General features: G+C 40.2%; 1 protein-coding gene across 1 annotated transcript in view; it reads right to left on the reverse strand.

Annotated features, from left to right (window-relative positions):
- Nucleotides 1-17,555, reverse strand: part of NRP1 (neuropilin 1) — a 134,675-nt gene that overhangs the window by 48,902 nt on the left and 68,218 nt on the right. The window contains 1 exon segment of the mRNA XM_002923752.4: nucleotides 16,220-16,386. Coding sequence (XP_002923798.2) covers nucleotides 16,220-16,386 — 167 coding nt within the window.

Below are 17,555 nucleotides of genomic sequence, written 5' to 3' on the forward strand. Positions count from 1 at the left end.
AAACTCTCCCGTAGAGTTGAAGAGAAAGGCTGGTTAAATCTCCATGCCTAGATCTTGAGAAAAGATGAATATTTTTAACACATACACTGGTCTGTGAACTCCTTTCTTCTTTAAAATGAAGAAGCTTCTTTGCTTCAAAACCATGTCACCTTGCACATGGGTACCTCTGAAACTTTCAATAGCTCAGTCAGGAAGATGATACTTAAAGGGACCCTTTTCTGACTAAGATTTTCAGAGATTCTTGCTGAGCAGTAAAGGACTCAGGGACTTACTACTTTCAATTAACATTTTTTGAATGTGTGTTTGTAAGTTACATTAAATTTAAAACCTTAGCCTAATCCTTTGATGTGGGAAGAGGACAAGTACTCAGAACAGACCAAATGCAATTTCTAGAAACTCGGTTAAGAATGGAACTTAAAAATGTTACAGTAAAAACTGCTTAATTGGAATTTCTTAAGAGAGAAAAGGAAGTATGCTTCAGGTTTGAAATAATTGCAACCAGTTTCAAATATATATAAACACCATGTAGATCTCCTAGTGAAAAGCAACACAGGAGAGTCGTAGAATGTGCTCTTGCTAGATGGGCTCCCAGCAAAGATTCAGTGAATGCCTACTCCATGGAGGTTATGTGCTGACATGGTGCTCTCCTTCCATAACTCTGGGTTCCACCTGTTAATTGTTTATGTGTAAGACCCATGAAAACTCGGAAAGTGTTCTCCTGGGAGAAGACCTGAAGTGTAGGACTTGCATGGGGGAGGTAGGCACAAGAAAGGTGGTGGGTCCAGTGGTACTGATCTAGCTGACCACAGGGAGGCAACACCAGACATCCCATAAGATCAAGTAGATTGTGTATACAGATCTCCAGCTCCTGATATCTGTCTCTGCCCAAACCAAAAGGGTAGAGTATGGAAGAATGGATAAAGGATGGTATGGATTACAACCATTTTACATTTTAGCACAATTTATTATCTCTGCACATAATTTCTTTGTACAGATAGGACTGTACTATATAAATAAACATCAATTATTGTTCTTCTTCTTACTAAAACATTTGGAGGCAAACTCTAAGCTAATGAACAGAGCGATGGGGCATGCTCACGTAGATGTGTCCTACAGCTCAATCATAGTGCTTCACATATCATGGATGCTTGAACTCAAAGTATGAAATTAAACTGAAGGATGCTGAGTGTCCATTAAACTCAACATGCATTTATTGTTTGCCAGGCTCTGGAAGCAAGTAGGCCTGTGTGGAAATAACGATAATACAGCACAAAGTAAAAAATGCCACCATACTGACAGATGAGGCATTATTGGATTCCAAAGAAGAAAGATTCCTTACAGAAAGAGAAGGAATGGGCTTTATGGAAAAGGGGTCAGTTGAGTCATTCAAACCGGATCTCGTAAGATAGCGTAAGACTTTGGCCCGGGAAGGGGCCAAGATTGATGAACTCAAGGCAGAATCAGCTGGAAAAATATCCCACCCAGCTGCCTGTGTTTCGAAATATCTGATATGATGAATATTTTCCTTCTATCTAATATCTCCTGGCAGAACTGCTTTTAGAGGGCGAGTTAAGGGTCCAATGCACCCCCTCCTCCCAACACACATCACCCTTTGTGTGGGCCTTCATGTGATCCACAAATCCAGGCCAGGAGGAGCTTGGCAAGGGACAGAGAGACAATGACACCCTGCTAGTAAGGAGCTTTCAGCTCACGAGCATGCACTCTCTGCTGGGGGAACTGCGCAGTGCATGCCTTCACTGCTTCTGGGAATCCCAGCGTTCCTGGGGCCACCCTTCAGCCTCACTCTGCACGAGTCAGTGACTTCTCTCTGGAGCCCAAATGGCACACTCCGCGGTCCGGTCCTGCCCTATGTTTATATCTACATTTAAAAGAAAACATTTCAGCAAAGTGGCATAAAAACAGTTATGTTTATTCAGGGATTTGCACTGCTGTTGAAATCATGCCATTGACTCCTCAAACATTAAAGGAGCAGACAGTGAGTTCAGATCATGAGTGCAAAATGGTGGGTATTTTTGTTTCTGCAGAGGGAAGTTGGTGATTGGCAATTACTCATTTATCACACAAGTAAATGCTGGATACTTGGGTGAAAGAGAGGGAAGGTTCCCAGATTCCTGCCCTTTAGTCAGTGAGGGACAAAGTCAAGGAAACAATAAATCTCAGTCAAAGTGGGTAGACTGCATTAAAAATGCTCAATAAATTCTGGACTACAGGGGAAAAAATGCGGGGGGTACAGGCAGCATGTGATGGCTAAAGTACACGTCCCAAAAGTACCTCTGTAACTTTGACATTAAAAAGTGACCTGGACAATGTTATTCAAGTTAATCAGCCATCCCAAGCCTTAGTCTTGTCCTCTTCCCAACAAAAACACCAAGGCTTACTCCACTTAGTGGCCACGCACAGTTATTATGAGGATCATTATGAAGCATTCGTACACACATTAACCATAAGAATGTGACCCTAATCCTTTTTTTCTCTTAGTCACTTGGGTAATTGGTGTGTGTGTGTATGTGTGTGTGTGTGTGTGTGTGTGTGTGTGTGGTTTGCCTGTGGTACCCAGATTATAACTCTTTTGAACGAGGGGCAGAATCTTTCATTTTATTTTATTTTTTNCATTTTAAATTCACCTGGCCCTTACCTACAGTGTCTCATCCTTAGCAGATGCTCAATATATTCTGCTGAATTTAAATTCAATGCTGTGTCAGTCCAGCCTTGCTGGCAAGGTCTGAAACTCCTTTCTTCCAAACACACGCCAACTGCCTGTCATGAAAGTCAAAGTCAGTGTTTGAGCAACTAACTTGCACACGTAAGCTAGGAATGTGATTATTTTTATCTTGGTGTTTATAACTGCAAATATTATAACTACTCATAAAATTTCCAGTCCTTTGAAAAGTCCACTACTCGATGCTGGAGACTGCTGCACGAGTTTCATTGGCTAGGCTCATGCTGTGTGAAGTATTCTTTGTTACTTATTTCTCAAATGACCTCTCAGTAACTTAGTATGTGTCCTTCCTCCCAGAAGTCACCCCAGAGGACAGTAGGACGTAAATGTTTTTTTTTCACAATATCTGTCATGCTCCCAACCTCACGTAATTTACTTTAGAGCTAAGTTATTTGCAAGCATGATATGCACGGGATGTTTATGTATCTGGTATCTTAGACTTTTCCCATACCCTCCCTGTGTTTTTTTAAAAGGGAACGACATCAAAATTTCACTGCATAACTGTAGGTCTCTATGGTTTTACCTAATTAATGTGTGGTCTTTATGAGATGTTGCAATTATACGGCGCCTGGATGGCTCAGTTGGTTAAGTGTCTGCCTTAGGCTCAGGTCGTGATCCTGGAGTCCCGGCATCAAGCCCCGCATCAGGCTCCCTGCTCAGCGGGAAGTCTGCTTCCCCCTCGGACCCTCCCCTCTCTTATGCTCTTTCTCTCAAATAAATAAATAAAATCTAAAAAAAAAAAAAGATGTTGTGATGATAGCTGTGTGTGGCTAGGAAACGAATGCAGATTTTGGGCCTTTTGTGATCTTCGTGTTTCTCTGTCTTAGGGTCCTCATGAGCAAGCCTCATGGGAGAGATCCTGGAGCTGGTTCCGCCCCCAGGTGAGGCTGCATGATGCCTTCCTACGAGCAGTGAGCAGTGACTTCAGTTATGGACACATACATCTTTCCAATTTATCAGCAGTTTAAAGAGATTTTCAAATCTAAAAGACTATGAAAATATTAAATGTCCTGTATAGGTAAAGTGTATTTCTGTTTCAGAAGCTGTGGTTCCACATTACCCGTAAAGTTTCATCTGCACGAGTGGGGAGATCCCTAAATGGCTCCAGATAAACACACATTTGTACTCAAACAGCGTCTGTCTACTCCAGCACAAACAAAATGACTTGTTTATTATTAGTTTTCCAGTAAGTCAAGCCTTTAATTTTTCTCCCTCCTCCTAAAAGCTTGGTTTCAAAAACAAACACAAGGATGAATTTCTGGAAACTAAAGACTTGCAGATGGGGGTGATGGTCTAAATCAGCCTCTTGGCCTATAAACTCTGACGGCATCCTTTTACACCGATTTTCCATGTATTTCTTCAGGGATCTAGGTGGGCCTGTCTTGTTAATGAGAATTTCATGTGCTGATGAAGAATCGGCAAGTGCAGGTGTCCAAGAAAACTCCTCTCTTTGGCATTAACAATCCTGCGAGGAGCTGATGGGATTATTGAGATTAAAGTTGGTCGCCCGCCTAAAGTTGTTAACGAATGCTGCCCCGGAGACAGGAGAGGAGAGAAAGAGCAGGCCACCTAGGTACAGCTGGCTGTCAGAAAGTGAGCATGAAAACATTCCGTTTTAGAAGGGATGCCAGTCATTCCTGAGAGCAGATGAAATGAACTTCACGATTTACTATTTGGTCAACTGCGTTTTCCCTGTTGGAAGCTGACCATTTGGCCTGGAAGTGTATACTGATTCTTTATAAGGGGGTAGGAAAAGCCTTGAAATACTGAATTTTCAAAAAAAAAAAAACCCACTTTCTAAGAGAATCGTTTGCAATTGCAATTCACAATTGACGTTCTGCAATTTTGGACTGACCGACTCTGTGTTGGAGGTGGAAAATGGAAACAAGGAAAGGAGAACTGTTCTATAATGATTAGTGATTTCCAGGCTCCTCCTGGAAGAAAGGGACAAAGCGTGGCATCATTCCGCGCTCTGAAGATACGCCGCTTCACTATCCAAATGTCGCGTGAAAAAAAAATCTATCTATATTAATTTCATGCATTTCAGCCTGGGTCACACAATGGGAAAAATGCATCTGTGCGACTACTTTCAAACCACAGGAGAATGAGCACAGATGTTACACTAAGCATATTGTGTTATTTGTCCCCTAGCACTGCCTAAAGTCCTTAACATAATGGAAGCTGTGACTTGCATTTATCCACTGGAGCCATTCTTAACACATGATTGGATACATCTATTTCAGCCACATACTTGGAGGTGACAAGAGGTGAAATGCTTTCTTGGTGAACACGGCCACATGTTGTGTGTGTGTGTGCACGTGGAAAGGGTGCTTCTTCACAGAAAAACAGGGAGCTGAGGCTCATATTTGGAAATGCTAAGAAAGCATTCCATTCAGATAACCTTGCAGGTTTTCAGAACAGTAAGAATCCTGTCCCATTGTTACTATACTCTTAAATGCAAAGTTGAGGATAAGAACACATCACTTTGCACGGTTTTACTAAAACAGCCAGTATCTTAAAAGAAATTGAATGAACTTGTTCGTAATCTGTTTGTTTGAATTACTTTTTATAAAATGATTTTAATTCAGATGAATTGAATATGACACACATGGATATTATAAATCTAGACACTTCAAAGAAAGGTAAGTAGATAAACGGATGCGCATTCTTAAAAGCAGCAAAGATCTTAGAGTAAGGGACTGGATTATTGTATTACGGAAGTTGATAATCACAGTTAATTTTAGCAGGTACAGGAACCCCAAATTACCTACTCCTGCCTCCTTCTCCTTTTTGTCCAACCGCCCGAAGACACAGGAATGTGCAATTGGACATCATCTCAGACGCCTCCCATATTTATTGCAATAAATTAGATTCACGTATTTCCTAGTGGCTGATGGAGCGGAAATATCGTGTTAAATGCACAAATGTATTGATTGGTTTTTCTTTACATGGAAACTGACTTGTTAAATAAATGAATTCTTGCCATCTTGGCACTGGAGCTTTCTGAATAAATAAGAGCATCCTTATAAATGAATGCAATATTTGGAAATGGAAGTTAAAACTACAAAAATAGTGTAATATGTGTGTGATAGAATGTTGCTGATTGAGAGCAGCCTGGATTTTTAAAATAATGTTTAAATAATTAGGCCAGGAAAATCCTGCATGCTGTTATCTTCATTTTTTTAAGATTGGGAACTTAAAAAATATTTTCCCTTCTCCACATGAGCTTGGTGTACCTCCTAAAATATCAAAAACATTTTCCTCAGTATTTCACATTTCATGATACTCTAGCTTCTTTTTATTATCATGAGTACTTCCCACTGCAAATTCTGTTTCATTTCTAGATTCTCAAACTGACGGCTCTCGCCAATTTCTTGTACCTACAGCCCTAAGACTGTGTGTCTACCTGGGTCTTGATCTTTCTCTCTTCTGAGAAGGATCTCTCTGCATCAGCTTTAGCCCAGAGTAAATACATCAAGTCTTAGAAGGATTAGACGACTGTATTGTCCTTCATACAGCCTCATCCAGGATCCTTGGGGCTCCTTTTTTTTTTTTTCCTGTCACTTTTTTGGGCTAGTATGATGGCCTATCAACATCCTTGGAATTGCATGTGGTATTCGTCTTCTTAAGGAAAGAAAGAAAGAGCGGGTATTGGCAGGACTTGAAGGTGTGAACAGTCTGTCATGGTCGGTGAGCCTATGCCTTACGGATAGTTCCTTCAAAGATTGGAAAGACACAAAAGATGAACTCTCTGGGCTTCATCTTATCCCCCCAATGGGCTGCGTATCCCTGGGAGCTGATAAAAAAGAATCAAGGGAAACAGGCCCCACTAGTAGAGTTTCTATGTGAAATCCTCAGAGAAGCTTCATGGTGAAGCCAACCTAAACAATTACTTGATCAAAGGATAGAAAATCTTTTTAATTAAAAGTAAATTTCTGCTTTGTGCTGCCTCACACGATAATCGGTAGTATTTAAAACGAATTCCAGTTATGCTTCATATATTTATGTTTTCATTTAGGCAAGCCCAGGGCACCAGCTGATAAAGCACATTTATTTTTAATACAATCACAGAATCTTAAATGCCTGAAAAGACTTCAGAAGCTGTCTGGTCCAATCACCCATTCCCCTGAAGAATTTTATCTATAGCCCTTCTCAGCCCTGCTGAAAGAATAAAGGCGCTTATTTATTTTTCTGCTAAATCCAGAAAATGGAGTTAGAAATCTAAAGCATTAGAATTATAAGAAAACAAAACTTTGGCAAAATTAACACTTTGTTCTGCTGAAGAAAGGCAAATAGAAGAATGTCATAAATGGGCTTTTTAACCCCTTAAGGCTAAGGGAGCTAAAACACACACATACACACACACACACACACCCCCAAAAAACCCACAAAAATACCAAAACAAATCTTCACATCACTTGCACAGGTACGTATGTGATTATTTTGAGTCATAACATGTACAATAAGTCTCAAATCCTTACTCTGTTCAATAGCTGGAAATATAAAAGCATGATGCATTTTATTACTATTGGGATGTATAGAGCATTTTTGATTTAATCTACTTTCCTCTCTTTATCTGAACATAGAATTGAATGAAATTTGAAAGCTGGGGGTGGGGTGGGAGTGGAGGAAAGACATAAGTATGCATTTCTGGTCCCTGTTGCAGGTCAGCATCCCAAATTGCTATTTTGATGTGGATCAAAATTGCCATTTTGATGTGGAGCTTTCAAATGGTGCATTAAATGAGAAATATATGAGGGCATGGAAGACCCATCCACATCCCGGCTTTGGAATTTCCAGGGTGTACCTTTTTCACCTTTGCAGGAGGTTGCTTCGAATGTGCCAGACAAGTTTTTAAACTGTGGGTTGTGCCAGTTCTGAAGAACACACATTTTTTGCTCTGGGGCTTTCAAATTACGATATGAAAGTTATTTAAAGCTTAGGAGTTGGTGTGCTACATTACACGCTGCATAAACGTAGCCATTGCTCTTAAATGTGAACATTAATGCACTCTGTAAAAGGTACAATTATTACCGCCGGGACAGAAATCAACAAACCCCACCAAAGGAATTTCTTAAAACTGCTATCATAAAATCTGTGCATGTTATGGATTTCATTAACATTTTACTCCCTGAGGATTCCCAATCGTATAATAACAGAAGTTCTTTAAATTTTAAATACCACAGACAGGAACAGCCTTTCACCCAAAACAGATGTGAAGCCATCAACCTTGCCTTCTTATTGGTCCACAGATATGAAACTGGTTGGTAATTGATAGCTTTTAATGTGTTGTTGTTTAGGTTACAAAATTGGAAACTTAATAGTATTTTTCCCATGAAAAGATAAGGTAATAAGCAATAGACAAGCTTTTCAAACACAGTTCCTTACTCTCCGTTACCTTGGAAGTGAAAACACACACACACACGCGTTTGATTTACATACTGCAAAAAAATTAAAACACGTGGGCAAAGGTCAGTGGCACACAATGTCCAGGTGTGGAGGAACTCATTTCAGTCTTATTTTTCCTAAATCTTGTCAACGATGACTTGTGATTTTATCCTTGTGTTTCCTTTCCTTAATCCAATCCTTATCAGTGCATTTGGAAGCCGAGGCTGCAGTCTTGTAAAATCGCATCTGTATATATTTAGCTAAAAACAGCTCACTTTTAAAAGCTAAAAATAGTGAAGCTTAAGATAAATAAGCAAAGAGGTTTATGATGCTATTTTCCTGCATAAGGTAAACAGATGCATCAGTATTTTTGGAAAACAAAAGAACTGCGATTCTGTTCAAATGATATCTATGATAAGCAGTTCAATGACAAAAAAAACAGCCCAGCAACCAGTTTACTTTTTCTTTCAAAATAGTGATCAGCCCTTATTATTTAAAAATGACTTGATTAGGATTTGGGGTGTCTTCCACACCAGTGGTTTTCAATTGAGGGTGTTTTTTTTCCCCAATAGGATAGTTGACAATGTCTGGAGATATTTTTGGTCATCATAATGGAGGGGTGTGTGTGTGTGTGTGTGTGTGTGTGTGTGTGTGTGTGTTACTGACTTCTAGTGGGTGAAGGCCAGGGATACTGCTAAATATCTCCAATGCCCAGGATAGGCTCCATAACAAAGAATTGTCTACTCTAAAATGTCAGTATTGTCCAGACCAAGAAACCCTGCTCTAGACACAATCCAATCATTGGCTTAAGTTAAAGCTTCTGCAGACTGTTCAATTTGATAGACATCGTTTACCAATCAGTAACAGAGCAGGCATATTCTGGGATACAAATGGTCTTCAGGATACCATCTTCAAAAAAGATCCAAATCCATTTTTGCATATTATTACAATTGAGCAGCAACAAAGTAGGGGCAGAAGGCTACTAAGATTCTAGTTCAGGTTCTGTCATTAACTTGCTGCGTGGTCTTGCAAATCACTTAACCTCTGAACCTCACAAAATAAGGAATTCAGACAAGATGATATTTGCATCTGCTTTTAGTCTTACACTTAAAGTTGAGCTATCCTGGAAAGACAACAATTCTTCTCTAGAATATATCTATGAATACCGGTTCCAAATAGACACTAGCATAAAATAATAAGAAACCAAAACTGTAAGCAAAATGGAATGTGTGTGGTATGCAAATTAATCTATTTTAAGTATAATTCTAGCTGAACAGTTGTGGTTCTTTCAATATTGTCTTTCCAGCGATTCTTCATCATAAAAATCTAAGAGGTTTCTTTAAATGCCGTACATTTTCTTTTGGGTGTGTTGACAAGAAATACTAATTAATAAAATCATTTGACTGATTTTTAAAACTGAATTAGGTGGTTGACTTAACGAAAATGGTTAAAATCGTCCTGGTATTTTCTATATGACAAAACAGACAGCTAAAAATGTCTAAATAATTATGTCATTGCTTATTCTGTGTTCCCCAAATCATATCCTCCCTTAAAGCAGCAAAAAAACTCTGAATTTAATCCATCCCCATACGCATTTCCTATATGTATTTCCTTCAAATGACTTCCTATAACATGAGAAACCAAGGTAGCAGAGAAAGCATTAGGAAAAGCTTCTCAAGAGAGGAATTTTTGGAACAGAGACTTCCGGGGTGGAACCGAGTCACCGACAACAGACCTAGGATGCATTCAGGATAGGACGGAAAGCATTCATTTTAGGTAGGAAGTAGCGGTTACTACAGAATCAGGGAAGACAACCAAAGGCTTACCGGGGGGTTTTTTAAAAAGCAAATTGTCTCCCTTCCAGATCAATGTTTAAGCTAAAATAGCATATAATATTAGTTACAACACACACACACACACACACAGAGCACACCTGGGGAATAAACATTCAGTTGAACAGCTGTATTTTCCCTAAATTTGCCAACATTGTATTTTACATGCATCATTCCACATTTGGGTAACCCAGTGAGCTATTTTTATCAGTTCTCTAGTTACACATTTATAAAGGATCATTTTATTGCCATTTCAGCACTTTACTAATGATCTGAATGATATAATATACCCTCTAAAGTGTCTGGTTTATAAGCAGCATGTTTACAATCAGGATAACCTGGCTCAATATATGTTCTGGATTAGTCAATTTAGCAAATGGAACCAATTTTGAATACAACATTTCAGATTATAAAACTGCTAAAATCTAGCAATTGAATGAAAAGTCAAAAACCATTTCATTGGAGATACCAGTGCCATAGTCAACACATTGTTATGAGAACAAAAGATGTTTCCAGAAAGTTTTAAAGGAAAGAAAATTATATATGAAACTTGTTAAAATAAATGACATTCTAGGGGATGTACGGTATGGTGACTAATATAACAAAATAAAAATTATTAAAAACAATGACATTCTAAAGCTTTAAGATAAATGACTCCAGTTTCTAATTTTGGAAGACAACTAACTTTAAAGATAAAAACCAGGATTCCAAATAACAAATTCTTTTCACTGAAGAAGCAGCACTCACTTTTCCCACCTACGATTTGCTAAAAATGTGTAATAATTCCACGTGTCAGAGGGAGTATTTCCAAGATTTCGTGAGTTATTTCATTCCATTTGTTACTTACAGGGCATCCAGTTGGCCCTTTCTTAGTTCCTGAAATCAAACCCATGCCTTTAAATTACCTTTTGTTTCTGTTCTCAGTTAAGTTGTAGCTGTTAACTCCATGTTTGAATGATGACAGAGCCACTGGAAGATACAAGGATGTTGGGGAAGGATGTTGGGGAAGGATGTTGGGGAAGGATGTTGGGGAAGCCCTAGGCAGTGAACCTCCGGGTGTGGAGGAAAGCCCCGGGGGCTGGGTGTTCTAGGAACCTGGCTATTTGAATGACAATCCCCTTTGGGACCTGGGAGGCCCTACAACTTCAAAGGCTCTGTAGTTTTCTTTGTAGAGGTGGAGTGGGAGAATTGGCCCACTTACCTCATTTGAGGCAAAAGGTGAAAAGACTCACAGTTCAATTGGCCAGACAGCTACATAAAGGCCATTGCATGCTGGGCCTGTGTCAGGCCTGACCACAAGCAGTGATTCAGCGGCAGTCTGCCTTCCAGATAGATCTCTCTGCGCCCAATGACTCCGTTCCAAGTCTGAGGAAGGAAGTCCACTTCCATTGTGTAAGCCTGAGCTTTCCCACAAGCCACATCTTTTCCCCATGTTGGGATTCATGAACCGTTGAACCTCTCTGAGCCTCTGTTCTCTCACATGAAGATGGGGATGTGAATCTTTGGTCTACTTACTGTACCTTTGAAGACTAAAATGGGATGTGTCCAAAAGGTGCTTTAAGAAAGGAAAAGTGCTATAGAAACATGAGGTTTTGTTGTTAGAACATGTCTTACAATGAATTTAAAATCCACAAAGCAACCTAAGCGTCTCCTGGATTTGGCCAGTTTCTCACACTGAGCATGAACAAGGGCACCTAGTGTCTTTGACGCTACGGTTGCCAGTGAGTGAACATGACGGAATGTGTGTGTGCTGTTGTGGGTGTGTTCTGACTCAGTTCAGACTACCTCCTTTCCACACACTAAGACCTTTTCTTGCTCATGTCTGCTTTCAAAGTTCCTTCAGTTAGAAAATGTAGAACATTATCCAAGAGAAATACATATAAGGCAAAAGGAAAACACAGAAACAAGCTTCCTCATAAAGTTAGCACTAGCTCCTCTCTTCTGGAACTTTCCTCCTCTTCATACCTCAGAATGAACATCTATCTGTACTAGGCAATGTAGTAGAGAGAGCAGGCACTTTTGCTCAGGGGGCCTTCTGATGTAGCCTTAGAGGTACAGAGTGTCTCCATGAGGCTTCCTCCTTCTGTGTGATTAGGCTGTCTTACCAAACCAAACAGGATAGGGTTTAGGAGCCAACCGCTTGCACTTCTGCTCCTCTGGAATAAGTGAGGGCATAAATAATCTCGTACCCCAAATTTTCCCACAAAAGACCATGCCCCCAAATTTGGAGAAGAGTGGAGTTCCAGCCTGAGTTGGTTTATCAAGTAATTCTATTTCTAAGTCACTGGGGTGGGGGCGGGTGGTAATCGATTAGTGCCTAGTGCCATTTTTATGTCTTTGGATCAACAAACTTCGTGTCCCATCCAGGCATTATATCTCTTGCCTTTTTTTTTTTTTTCCTTGTCTCCTGGCATTTTAATCAGGGAAAAGTCACAGTTGTTTTGAGGAAAGCGCTCCCAAGAGCTTTAATTAAAGTGAGAAGGATAAATCTGTTTACAGTGTGGTGAACACTATCATTAATAAAACATTGAAATAATTAACGAATTAAATTCTGCTTTGTGTGTGAATGGCTACACTTAGGATCTATGAGAACATGTTCCCTGAACAGACAGCGCGCTAGGCACTTAGTATGCAGAGGAGAGAAGAAAAACCGAGACTGCATTTCTCTGAGATTCACAGTATCACGAGCTGCTAGAGCTTGAGTGGAGAAGCCTACACTACCTTTATTTTTACAGGGCAAGAAACTCAGCTTCAATGAGGTTAATGGCTTGGGCTCTAATGATGTGCTTGAAAATGAAGAATTGTTAGAGCACCACTGATATACGGAGCCCGTACTTTCAATCCTTGATTGTTTAGCCAGAGACAAAAGGAAGAAAAAGATTACATTAACAATAAGATAAGCAGATCTAGGACACAGGACAGAATGGAATACTCTGAAAAACATGGGCAAATTTCACAGTGTGATTAACTCTGCTGTGGACAATTGAGAGGTTTTAGCTGCTCAGGATATGAAGTGGCCTTTGGAGCAGGATATGACCATGTGCAAAGCTCCGAGCTGGGACTTCCCTTATGCCCCTTCCCACTAAATTGCCTCTTGACTTGTTTTTAAGCTTTCTGGCAGACAACAGATCTCACAGGAAGCCCCACTGTGGATGTTCATACCCACGGTTAAGGACGCATTGTTTTTTTTATGTCACTCAGTAATTTCCTAGAGAAAACAATGGCAACCAAAGACTGTTCCTGTCTTGAAGGAAAGTCAGCTTCCAATACTGCCTTATTAATTTAACACATGCAAGTGTTTGTCCTTGTTGCTACAGCAACATGTTTTGTGGGGTATACTTCATGCAAAATGTGAAAAAGTGGAAAAAGAAAACAAATACCACCCGCATACTGATGTGCGTATAAATAGAAATGTATGTGCGCGAATGTTCCTGTGATTGGAGGTATGTGCCTCTTGCCCTCAGCCTCAATTATGCTTTACTTGTTGGTTAATTTAAAACATCTATCCAGAGAAAACGACAAGCCAACCACTTCCAAGGAGTTTCAGAAAAGCTGGAAACATGAAATTATTCATAATTAGGTGATGGGTGATTGATAAGAACCCCCACCGTGTACGCAGACACAACAAGCATGGAAATGAGCCCGCTGAGCTCCAGAAGGAGCGAAAGATAATTTTACCTCAACGTGCACCGATGCTAAGCTTCTCTGACATTCATCTTCCGTAGGGATGTAGGAGGCATAAAGGCACTGAATTCTAGTTTCAGAAACAGCAAGAGCCCAACTCATCTTGGTGTGTCTTCTCCCAAGGAGAAGCATAAAGGGAGTCGTGTCACAAGATACGCCTGAGTTTATATGAAAGGTAATGCATGATAAAGACAGAGCAGACCGAAGTGTAAAGAAGCCGGTGTTGGGAGTCTGACGGACCCTGCTTCCAAGCCTGGTCATTCACTGTGACCTTGGGCATTTACTAATTTCTCTGAACCTCAGTGTCCTCATTTTTAAAATGAGGGTAATTGCACCTCCGTCACAGGATTGCTGGGAGGATTAGATGCAAATATGTCAAGTACTCAGCAGAAGTTGGGCCCCATAGTAAACACTCAATAAATGGTAACTCTTCTATGAATGGTACAATTGTCATTCATGCTGTTCCCCAAATTTCTAGCTCTCCTCCCTCCAGCACGGGTTGAATTGCTGTCCCTCAGAAGCTAAGTGTGGCCGCGGGATGTGCTTTGGCAATGAAAATGGTGGCAGTGCTCTTCGAGGGGAACTTAAGAGCTAGCGTGTGGCCTCACTCTCTTTTTCCCTCTGCTTGGTGACAAGCGCTGTTTGAGGTCATGGCCACTCCCTCTGTCTAGGTTCTGGTGTGAGGTGTTGAGCAGACCTCCAGCCGACTAGAGATGAAGAAGGCAAGAAGCTTGAGCTTGAAGTCAACATTGTTTTGGGGGGTTTTGGTTACCTAGCTTCTCCTAACCATTGCTTTCTATGCTTTGGTGGAAAGAGTTGGGCCATTTCAGATTCTTTCCTTCTGCCTAATTCCCGAGAATGATGTGAATCCTGTCCTGTTGACAAATGCTTTGTGAGAGTCCATTTTGTCTCTATGTTTCTCCTGACATAGAATTGCCCTGCACAGAAGAATTGCTACAGTTGCAATTTTAGAACTCTTGCAAGACCACCGTCTCTAAATTATCCAGCACTCTCCACATTACCAAGAATAGGGCGACGTTACCATGCAAAGATGCTTAGCACTGCAAAATACAAGCTTTCGTCTAGAGGCGCGTCTGTCAATCATACTGAACTGTTCGTTGGTTTGGGGATGTGGAAAAACAAGTTACCAAGAGCTAGTTTGACACAGGCAAATTCATTTAATTTATGACTTAATCTAGAGCTGGATTCAGCGATCCTCAGGTAAAAGTCTCATCTTTTCTCACCCTCGACACATTTCTCAGTGTTATCATTTAGAGGTTAGCAGGAGTTCAGTCTCCCATAATAGGCCATTTCACTTTAAGTGTATGTTAAACTAATATTGACCTTTTCAAAGTAAAACAAAATCTGGTATTTGTGCTCAAAAGACTGAAGCAGCAATAGATGTAGAAAGTAGGGGATTAATCATCATGGTTTTTTTCTTGCTTAGAAACTCTCTCTGGGAATTAGTCATTTTTATATATCTAGCAATGAATGTAAGACAAGCTTTGCCTGCTCTCTGGAAAGGAAGCCCGGATCCTTCAGCAAATAACTCTGTATAATTTGCCCACAGTTTAACCCACACAGCCAGATATGGATGTTTCACTTGACAGTGGGTGAAAAAGTCAAGAACATGAGTGTCAGGCCTCGGGTGGGAGTATCCAGACATCAAGGCTGGATAAGCCAAGGCATTAGGAGTGGTGCCAGCGATTGAGACAGGGCAGGGGAGTCGCGGTGCACAGAAGGAGAGTCTCTGGGGAAGGCAAGACAAGGGCAGGGAAGGGAGTGCCAGGGCAGAGGGAGCAAAGCAGAAGCAACATCATAATAAGGATACAAATGTGTGCATTTCATACCTATATGAGTGTATACGTAATCCATAGAGACAGGAGCCCTCAATCAGACTGCTTTCCTTGGCGTGTGCTATGTGTACCTGCAGGACAAGTAAACCTCAACCCCTTTCTTCCCGTTTCTACTCAGAACAAACAAACAAATAAGAAGCCTTATACTCAGACACAATTATTTCCTGCAAGTCTGCTAGAGCTAATGTATTTCATGAAGGAAAAAAAAATCTGTTGAAGGAGGAAGTGTATGAATAGAAAATGTGTAGTTGTGGGGAAAAATCAGATCTTTTAGTTGTTACCAAAGTGAGACATCTGTGCTCAAATTCTCTGAAGAGTTGTATAGAAGTATCTGAGAAAATAAATGCATTTTCAGGGACATCAACGGGCCCTGTTTTTCTTAGGTTGTGGTGACATGATGCTGCTGCAGAGTGATTACGCTCGGTACCCATTGTTCCTCTCTTCGCTTTTGAAGGCATTTGGAATGGCTCTGCATTTTTCAGCAACCCTTCTAGATGACTAAAAATCTTCAACAGTGGGGCGCCTGGGTGGCACAGCGGTTAAAGCGTCTGCCTTTGGCTCAGGGCGTGATCCTCCGCTATGAGCCTGCTTCTTCCTCTCCCACTCCCCCTGCTTGTGCTCCCTCTCTCGCTGGCTGTCTCCATCTCTGTCAACTAAATAAATAAAATCTTAAAAAAAAAATCCTCAATGGTGTATGTGCTGAGTCTCAGGCTCCCTACCTGTATCCACTCCCTGTAGGAATCCTCGCCAGGAGTCCACCCGTTCTCAGGGTAGTTCAGGCGAGAGCGTTCTGCAGACCAGTTGGTGCTATACTGGGAGGAAGCTGTGATTTGGTCAGAATGAATCTCCCCCGATTCCATGCCCAGAGCTTCCATACATTTGAAATCTGAAGGGGGAAAAAAAGGGCCGAAAGTCATCAAAACAAAAGGGACCCAAGATGCATATTTCTTTTTATAACTAGGCAGACTAAAACATTCATTTTGATGTTCACACAATATCTCACAGAAGATGACAAAGAGGGACTTACTGGGACGAGGCACTGATATGTAACAATAATTGTAATAATGGTAATAATTTTTAAAAGCAAGGCTATGAAGATCTCAGTGATTAATTATTTTCCTCACTGGACCTAGGTTGACAAAAATACTATGAGAAATTTATTAGGAAATGATGGGAATTTTTATTTACTTTCAAAATTTAATATAGAAGCTATATTTAAATAAAATTTTACTATTTCTTTCAATAACTAATAAAAGTAGAAAAGACTCTATGTCTACTTATAATCCATATTTGGTGGACAGCAGACCTTAACTCTCTGTTTTTCAGATTCCTTGTATTTGGCACCTGGGTCACCTCTCCTTGACTCCCTTCATTCTCATGCCTCCTGCCCCTGGCCTGGTCGCAATTATTCACGTCATTAGTTTATATTTTTGAAACACGGGAGTATCTACCACAAGTAAACTGCAGTATCATATGGTCCCAAGGAGGACCAGTGCTTTACAACATAAAATCATAACGCTCACAATGGTGACTGTGAATCACGAATCATGCATTCCATTAGGCCTCATATACTCTGTGAAACAATGGAATACGACATTGATATGAAATATGATAAAGGGAGATGAATAATCAACTTTAGGAAATGTGAATCTAAAGTACTAAAATGAAAAAAAGCTTTAGAGATTAAAGATTCTCAACAATCAAGAAAAAGCTCAAGGAACCAATCTTCCACACTTTCTGAATTTTCTATTATAATAGAGTTTTATTGCAAAAAAGGTTTATTTCACCTGTTTCATACTTTTAAGCTTATGTTTGTTATTTGTAATATAAAAATATTTATAGACACAAAATACATAAATTAATTAATCAAATTAAGCACAAAAAAGATCATAATTTAATTGGCCTTTTTATTTTCCAGTAAGATCTGGTAAAAAAGAGACTAGTCTGTAGGACAGGTCTCCAAACATCCCCCATCCTCTTTCCTAGGTTACTTTGCAACCTGGCAGCTAGATATGTTGAAACACACAATTTATTCATTGTTCTTTCTGATGTTTT

Source organism: Ailuropoda melanoleuca, chromosome 15 (assembly GCF_002007445.2).
Source record: "Ailuropoda melanoleuca isolate Jingjing chromosome 15, ASM200744v2, whole genome shotgun sequence".
NCBI classification, from domain to species: Eukaryota; Metazoa; Chordata; class Mammalia; order Carnivora; family Ursidae; genus Ailuropoda; species Ailuropoda melanoleuca.